The sequence below is a fragment of the Lampetra planeri genome, chromosome 39 (genome assembly GCF_965212315.1).
Source record: "Lampetra planeri chromosome 39, kcLamPlan1.2.h2, whole genome shotgun sequence".
NCBI classification, from domain to species: domain Eukaryota; kingdom Metazoa; phylum Chordata; class Hyperoartia; order Petromyzontiformes; family Petromyzontidae; genus Lampetra; species Lampetra planeri.
In genome coordinates this window covers 3,111,445-3,120,736 of record NC_136145.1, presented here as the reverse complement: position 1 = coordinate 3,120,736, position 9,292 = coordinate 3,111,445, and the positions used below count along the sequence as shown (strand labels likewise).

The window sequence follows — 9,292 nt, the reverse complement described above, 5'->3', positions numbered from 1 at the left end:
ACCCACACCGTACTGGCCTGTGCACAATCCCTATGTCCATCCACTGCTGGATTAAATGCTGTCCACATGATGTTTCTCACGGGGGCTGTTTGACCATAAACCACTTTGCTGGTCAGTGTGTGTTCAGGAAAGAGGGAGCTCAGAATCAGTTCAGACATCATGCTCCACTGTTAACCATAGCCAATAATTGAACTCCGTGTAGGATCTGTCGGACTGCACTAACTAGTGTATTACCACCTCACCGGATTACACTGTTTACAATGGAGCTGACTGCACATCCAGTGATCATTAAACAGCAAAACTACATCATTGTGACTGGGCAGTCATGGGCATTGTGAACTGGGGCTGTCGAACACTGCTCCCTAGTGGTAGCCTTGTATCACTGCATGCACCCACAAATGAATTCACAACAAGACTTCGTAATTGAATGGGTTTATTATTAACGCCGCGGTCAGGTACATTTTTTTGTTTTCACGTTGCAAAAGTAGGGCCTCTCTAGGACCCGCGTAATGGACAACTTATACTCGCATACAACTTGTGAAAAAACAAACATCATCCTGGAAATAAAAACAAACTCCAATATCCAATCTGCATCGGGTATCTTTTCACCACCCCCACAAACTATAGCCAGGAACGCACGCATCCAACAGAGATCCTCATTCAAATCCCCTGCAACACAACACAAGAACACACAAACATGTTAGTTATATCGTGATATGAAGGTTTTTGTTGCCAATATTATGATCAGGAAGTCAGAATTACCTCCTGGTCTCTCACCTGAAAATGATTGATGTAGTTTCAAGCAAAACATCACATCCAATTGCTACATTTGGTTGTGGAAATTGTTCCTCAACTTACCGGTGAGCTAAAACAAGAATAACATGGCTCATTCAATGCTTGTGCAAGTGACAATTTTATTTATTTGGTTGTCGGGCGCTGGAGGTATTCATGGGCATAAATATTGCGAACATGATTATGCGGCCTAACCCAAAATTTAATTACGATTCTAGTTAATTTTATTATTACGAAAGGAGGCTTTTACGGAACGCACATGACGCCCATTAAAAAGAACAAGCCTGTTAATAGCAAATGAGGTGGCAGGTTTATGTCATGTGTGAAAACCTCCGATTAGCAGTTGGTTACGTACAGTGCCAAAGTAGTTCAACATACATACTCTGTACATTCGCAGCTTTTCCAGCACTCACTTGATCATGTGGGCAATGTCCCAGTTGGTCTCCAGGGTGGCGGGGGGCAGCACCTTGGAGCCCTCCTTCGTCACCACCGCTACCTCATACTGCGACACGATAACAAGATAGATGCACATTAACAACGCAACACTAAAAAAACTAACCCGTAAAAACATTGTTTTTCACTATAAATCCTTTATATGCGTGTTCAATGGGCCACAACCCAGCCCACATTGGTCTTTGAAACGGGCGGCTAGAGTCCTCTCGTTCTCTGGCTTGAGATGGCTGCCACCTATGGGTCAGATGATTGTCTGCCACCATTAAGCAATTGGTAATTAAATATATATTATTTTCCTAAAAGGTGTAAAATTTTGGATTTTTTTTTCACGAAAATACATTGTCACGCACAACGAGTCTGTGTGAAAAATGTCAGCTCCATTGGATCACGGGAAGTGGGTTAAAAAACGACCGAAAGATTTGCACGGTCGTAAGCAAGCAAGCAAGTGAACTTAATATAAAGGATTTAAAAACTAACTCATACCAATTGACTGTCCTTACTAAATGATTAAGTACTCCTTCAGGCAATTCCGCGCTGGAACACGTTCAGAGTAATCCATGAGCGTGAATGATAGGATGGCCTCGCAGGACGAGAGGTCTGCTGGGAGCCACGCAAGGGGACAAATCGTGAACGTGGGACTCACCTTGTTGTAGGAACGAGCGTCACGGTAATAGAGGATCTTGAGGCAGCGTTCCATGATCTCCATGGCCTCCTGCTGGGACATGTCTGGATTCTTCTCTTGCTCGTCCCTCAAGAGAGGCTGGACGAGAATACAGGGGCACACACATCATACGAATCGTTTATTCAGGTCGCTAACAAATATCAACCATACAAACTCTCATACCATTGCAAGCAGTCAAGCCTGCACCAACAGTCGGTGGAACGAATATCAACACGGACAATCAAGCCAATACCAACATCAATAGAACCAACACACACTCACAAACTCAATGAAACTGGCACGAAAGAGTCACACTAACAGTCACAATACAATCTTACCACAAATCAACATCCATACAGTTGATCAAACCAACACAAAAAGACCACTCCCACCAACACAATCAAACTAACACTGACACCAAGACATGAGCGCACCAGCACCAACATAATTGATCAATCCAACGTATCCATACATCCACAGGAACACTGGTAATAAAACCAACATCAACGCAACCCTTCAGTACTGACACAACACTAACACAATCAAACTACGAGGCCTGCCAACAAACACATCAATAAAGGCGACCAAACCGGTCAATACCAAGAAAACATCAACACTCACATCAACATACCATACCAAGACTAACACACCAATGCTAACAAACCACGTCATACCAACATCCAAACAAACCAACACCAGAACACGCAGTTCAATACTAATACGGGCAAAAAAAGCACAGGCAGTCATGGTTAAAACTGTCTCAGAAGACTGAGAAACTGCCGTGAAAAATGTCAAGTGACGTTTGAGGCAACGGTTCTTCCCCCAAAGCATTGATGAACGAGTTGAGGTTTTGTTACTTATGCAGCAATGGCAATGCAGTTTGGCAAAAATGTTTTAACAGGTACTGGAATTGCTTTTTCACTGGATGCAGACAGTCTTCTCAGTTCTTTTCAAAAGAGTTTAAAACTGCATATTTTGAGTTTGGAAAGCAAATCAATGGCACCTGGGGTCACCAGATGGATTCCATTTGTACCTCCTGCAAAAGCGTGGGATTGGGTAATGACCGGTGACGTTAGTGATTGATTGCACTTCACCGCAGTCTCAATTAGGCGACTGCTTAATTCCTCAATTAGGGATACTCGCAGACACTGATATAGAGCCGAGTAGACGTACATAGACTCTTATCGACCCATGTCCTGTGTCGTGTGGCGATAACAACATTGACAAGGGTAGAGATCAGGTTTGAATAGCCAGTGACCCACTGACTCACACAAATACCCATATACTCAGACCCATACAACACAGCGTGACGAGTGATGGATCACACTTCACAAGTGGCAATTAGGAAACTCTTTAATTTCCCATTTATGGAGGAGGTTGCCGCCCCTCCCATGTGTTGTTCTAACGGTTACGTGCAGAGCAATCACTCAAGATCAAGATGTTACCATGGCCAAATCCGCTGATGTCACCACACATTCTACCCTCTGTCAGATCCCGCAGATGCTGCACAGTAGACAAGCAACCACCAAGCTCTGCCCTTGCAGTATTCCACAATCACTGGACATGGGGAGACCATTCAAATGTCTGTCTCGCCAATTGGCCCTCACCCATCTTTCACACATGGCCTCCAAAGGGCAGTGTCCAAGTATGCCACACACACAATTAAGCCCCTGGTTCTTCAGATCATACCAAGGCCAGGTAAGCTCCGAATCCTGTCGCCACGACGGGAGACTCGTAAGCCACACCCAGCTTGTCCACGTAGCCAAGGAAACTGCACACAAGGGAACGACCACAGTGCATCGTTACACGTGTGAGCACGTACACACCTCTTGACAGTCCACGAGTGGAAGAGGGTCTCCTCAAGCTGTGGGTCGTGGGGTGGTTATATGATCGTGCCTCACCAAACTAATTTTTGTGGGTTGGTAAAGACAGGCAGTGTAAATGTAGGAGTGTAAAAGTACACGTCAACAATTAATTACGCAGCATTGCTCTCTGCTGCCAACAAACATGACCCTGCAATCATAAGGACAAATTGTTGATGCAAGATTTGAAGCTTTCGTGACTGCAAGGATTCATATTCTTAGGTTTTTTCGGTAAAGTCACGTAGGTAAAAAATTAAAATTAATAAAAGTAAAATAAAAATAAAATAAAAATCACGATGTTTCGGAGGCAACACAAGCTTCCGTCTTCAAAGTGATACAGCTATCGTGCTGTGACGGTCCCACCTGAAGACGGAAGCTTGTGTTGCCTCCGAAACGTCGTGATTTTTATTTTCTATTTTATTTTTATTTTACTTTTATTAATTTAAATTTTTTACCTACGTGACTTTACCGAAAAAACCTAAGAATATGTTGATGCAAGGGCGGTCACCCATCCTAGCACTATCCAAGCTCAACCCTGCTTAGTTTCCAAGATCTGACGAGATCGGGCACATTCCAGGTGATTTTGTCGTTGGGGTGCCGCTACACAAGATCTGTTAAAACGCACCACCCCGACACTCGGGCCCCAATATAGCATTGACTGATGTGGTGCAAAAGCTCAGCTCACCTCTCCCCTTTGTGGAAGCCTCCAACCACGATCGTGTTCCACAGTGGATTGAATTTGCTCCTCCTGGTGAACAAACCGCCATGTGAGGAGGCATCCCAAACACAAACATACAGTCAAAAGACAACAGGAGTAGCAGATCTCCTGCTGAATGGAGATTAAACGCAAATTTCGAACAAAAATCCTTGGAAGAGAGCGACCATAAACATGACCACGCATACAGAAAAGATTCCGCATATGGCCTTTAACAGACTGTTGGGGCAAATGCTGTAACTCTGGATGTGGAGGTTGGGCTTTACCTGTTGTACATCACCCGGGTAAGCCAGGAGTGAATGGCCTTGGGGGTGTAGTAGTGTCCATCCTCCAACACCTGATCGTCAATCCTGCAACCACAATTAAATGCTTAGAAGCAATAATATGCAGAAAGAAAGGTGAAGAACAGCAAAGATGGACCGCTTTTGGAAGACTTAAATAAAAAAATGAGATGGAATATGACAATGTACCACAGAAGACAGTTTTAAATCAATGCATCGTGCCTGCTAAGACACATGGAAATATGGACACCGATCAAAGCAAATTAAACAATATTTTTAAAGTGTACAAATAAGCATGGCAAGATGCATACCTGTCAACCTGTTGTTTACCCGTATTCTTATATAGTTTTCAGGTCCATACGGTGTACAGCCTTTTCAATATGGACAAAAAAATTGTCTGTTTGTGTTTCTCCCTTGTGATAGGACTTTGTAGGATCAACGTTGAGATTTATTAAGGCACGGGGTGACCAATAAGGTCTGAATTTGTCTGTAATAAGGTAGGGCAATGATAAGGGGTTGACAAGTATGCAAGATGGATGTTTGGAATTACACTGGGCTCGAAAAAGCAACAAATGGTTATATTCTTGGTTCTTTCGGTCAAGTCACGTAGATATAAAAAATAAAATAAAAAATAATACATTGAAAATAATAAAAGCAAAAAAACACATTTACATATCTTATTTAAATTGTATTATTTGCATTTATAATTTTTGGTTTTCTATCTAAGTGACTTTATGGAAAGAACCAAGAATATGAATTCCTGCAGTCACGAAAGTTTCAAGTCAAAATTCAACAAATGGTTACAAAACAAACACAACAACGAGACATGCCACTTTCCACTTACACCATCTGCTCCAGGACATCCTTGAGGTACTGGAAGTCGGCGTAGTCGCCCGATGCCCCCAGCAAGGTCTTGTCGTTGACCGCCATGAGGCGGGAGATGTTGCGGAAGCGGGCAAGCGAGCCATACGAGCCCAGCATGTCAGCCGCCACAAGCACCCCGCCATTGAACCTGATGCCCAGTACGGACGCCCCGGCCACCATGGGGTTTCTGAAAAACACGTGGAGAATGTCAAATTCAACTTCATTCGCACTTCTCTTGTCGATACACGAGGAAGTTCCACAAAGTGTCCACATTCAGGGACGGAATTTAGACAAATAAAGTCATAATCATCATCGGCCATGGTCAATCCCCTTTTGGATAAATGCCTCCCCAAGCCACCACCACCTCTCACGATTTTGCGATGCAACAATGCACTCGCACATTAAATGTCTTCTTTAAATTGCTCCATCTTAGGGGCCATCCATTTAGTACGTAAGCATCGAGGGGGAGTTAACCCAAATGCTACGCTTGCGTATGGGGGAGGGGGGTCTACTGACAATGTACGCATAGGAAACGGGGGATGAAGCCTCGATATAAATTTGTCTACATTGGCCTTCAAATGAGTTAGATAGTCCGGCGGTGGACTATCCGTTTGCTTAAACACGTTAATATTATTAATCCTTGATCGTTTCTGCGTGGATTAAATATCGGCCGTTCAATAGGATTGGGGGGGGGGGGGTGCGTCAAGCGTACGTACGCAGGTGGGGGGTGTAATAAGTACGCGTGCGTACAGGGAGAGAGTAAGGCGTCAAGTTGACAGATCTTTGCGTACCGACTAAATGGATGGCCCCTTATCGGCGATTTATCCTCTTGGACGCGTTCCAAGAGGATGTCCACCAAATCAAGTGCGCAGTGACCAGGCTGAGACGATGCATACACTACTATCTTATTTATTTACAAGTGTCTTCTTGTTTCTTTCCGACAGACCTGTTCTTCACCTGAGGACGGTTGCTTGCGTTGTGGCCGAAACGTCGTGAGAATTGTTTTATGTTTTATTTTTATTATTTTATTATTTCCCTCCTACGTGATTTTACCGAAAGAACCAAGATGAATCCCTGCAGTCACGAAATCGATATTTAGAACTGCTTTGTGTTTAGTTTGTTGTCCTTCCCCGTACCCCCGATTCACACAGTTGGCTACGTACGGTGCGCAAGAAGCTCTACATACGTACATAATAGGGGGGGGGAACACCTGAGTTTACCATTTAAGGCAGCGAGTTAAGGGAAATCCCTCAAGGCGTTTAATTCCCCCCTTAAGTAATTCCGCTAGGATGCGTCGCTGGAAGGTATAATGCCTCGCGATCGCTAGAGATTAACGGCAGAGTGACAAAGGAGTGAAACGCGCTCGAGGACTAAATTTTGACTTAAAACTTTCGTGACTGCGGGAACTCATATTCTTGGTTCTTTCGGTAAAGTCACGTAGATGTAAAATAAAAATAACAGATAATACAATTTAATAAAATAAAATAGAAAATAAAAGCAAAAAACCCACGACGTTAACATTTTTAATTTTATTCTTTTCATCCGTTATTTTTATTTTCTATCTCCGTGACTTTACCGAAAGAACCAAGAAAACGCTGGCGAGGACATCAACCGTGGGGCCGGGAGCGATGTCATCGTCTCGCGAAGGCGCTCGACCAGGAGTCTGCAACCTGCGGCTGCCCCCTTGTGGCTCCTTTAGCTTCCCTCCCCGCCGCCCTTACGGGCAGACGTTTTTATTTTGCTACAACAACAAAAAACCACGTTCTAAAGCGGTGGTCGGCAACCCCGCCACTCGGGAGCTCTTTAAGGACCGCTTCGTGACGCCTATTTAACAAGGACCACCACCGACTCTCGTATTCACCACACGGTGCAGCATTGCGGCTCTTGAAATCCTGAGGGGGTTTTTTTTTTACAGAATTCGAAAAAAACGGCCCTTCTTGTAAATGTTGCTTTCAGACCCCCGAACGTAGACGGATTATAATTGTATAGCAGATGGCGACTTCGGAAGGCCTTCCTCTAGCAATGGACAATAAATATTACGTGCGACGATTGTTAATTTAACTGCAGAGGTGTTTAATGTAACAATAAATATCATTATAGATCACGCGAAGGTGGAGCGGCTCACATGGCCACACGAGTTTGATTCCGGGCCAAGGCTAACCTCAGTAGCGAATGACAAACTCGCACCGGCCCAGTGTGGTGAAGTATGTCCTGCCAAACATCCCCTACGACAGACAGCACGGACAAGGCGTCATCCAGCAGTGGATAGATCGAGACCGACGCAGTTTAGGGGAACCCCTTGACAAGAGGCCCCATCGGGCCTGCATGACAAAGCTAGTCGAGGACGCAGTCCATTGATCTCTCGCTGTATCTCCCGGTTTCCTCCCACCGTCACCACCCCCCTCATCTGTCCCGTGTCCTCTCACTTACAGCGTGTGCCTCGCGGGCCCGAGGGCCGCGGCCGCGCCGGCCCCGGGGAGCGAGTAGAAGGCGCCGGGAAGCGCGGAAAGGCCTCCGGAGGCCGAACTCCACATCTGCGCCATGTCTGCTTTCTCTGAGCCGGTCGCACGTGACGTCACCCCCCACTCCTTATATGGAGATAGAGGGGCGTGTTAACTTTGACCCCCCCCACTCCTTATATGGAGATAGAGGGGTGGGTTGACTACGACGCCCCCCCCACTCCTTATATGGAGATAGAGGGGCGGGTTGACCACGACGCCCCTCCCCCCACTCCTTATATGGAGATAGAGGGGCGGGTTGACTATGACGCCCCCCCCCCCACTCCTTATATGGAGATAGAGGGGCGTGTTGACGATGTCGCCCCCCCTACTCCTTATATGGAGATAAAGGGGCGGGTTGATTATGACGCCCCCCCTACTCCTTATATGGAGATAGAGGGGCGGGTTGACTATGACGTCACCCCCACTCCTTATATGGAGATAGAGGGGCGTGTTGACTATGACGCCCCCCCCACTCCTTATATGGAGATAGAGGGGCGGGTTGACTTTGACGCCCCCCCCACTCCTTATATGGAGATAGAGGGGCGTGTTGACTATGACGTCACCCCCCACTCCTTATATGGAGATAGAGGGGCGTGTTGACTATGACGCCCCCCCCCACTCCTTATATGGAGATAGAGGGGCGTGTTGACTATGACGCCCCCCCCCTACTCCTTATATGGAGATAGAGGGGCGGGTTGATTATGACTAGCCCTTTCACAACGTTGTGCACGATGGGCGCCCGTGTTTGTATATGTGTGTTGAACTTCTTTCGCACCGTACTTGGCCAACCGTGCTAATCGGAGGTGCGGGGGAAGGACAACAAACTAAACACAAAAAGCAGTTTAAAGCACCTTCCAGACTCAACCCCGCTGATCTTCCGAGATCCGATGAGATCCAGACATTTCTGGATGATTCGGTCATGAGCACATTTGCACAACACTATACGTGAAAGTTTGTTTTGCGAGGCGTCAATCAGTGGATTGATGATGAACGAGGACGCTGTCGGTCTTCTGGAACCAGTAGCATAACGAGCGTGGGGACAAGGGGGTGCCTTGCCCCCTCCCTGGTGGGCAAAGCGACGAGTTGGGGCCCCCTTGACAACCACCATGGGATATATTTTCAACAACAGCGTAAAATAACAAACACGTGTTTAATAGTGTGAT

General features: G+C 46.0%; 1 protein-coding gene across 1 annotated transcript; it reads right to left on the bottom strand.

Moving 5' to 3' along the window:
* Nucleotides 1-416: 416 nt before the first annotated feature.
* On the bottom strand, nucleotides 417-8,269 carry PSMB4 (proteasome 20S subunit beta 4). The gene is made up of 8 exons (XM_078612591.1): nucleotides 8,059-8,269; nucleotides 5,609-5,815; nucleotides 4,750-4,833; nucleotides 4,454-4,516; nucleotides 3,596-3,677; nucleotides 1,889-2,005; nucleotides 1,206-1,294; nucleotides 417-669 (listed from the first exon to the last, which is right to left on the bottom strand). The coding sequence occupies exons 1-8, from the start codon at nucleotides 8,169-8,171 to the stop codon at nucleotides 657-659; spliced, it is 768 nt and encodes a 255-aa protein (XP_078468717.1). The 5' UTR covers nucleotides 8,172-8,269; the 3' UTR covers nucleotides 417-656.
* Between the last annotated feature and the right edge of the window lie 1,023 nt (nucleotides 8,270-9,292).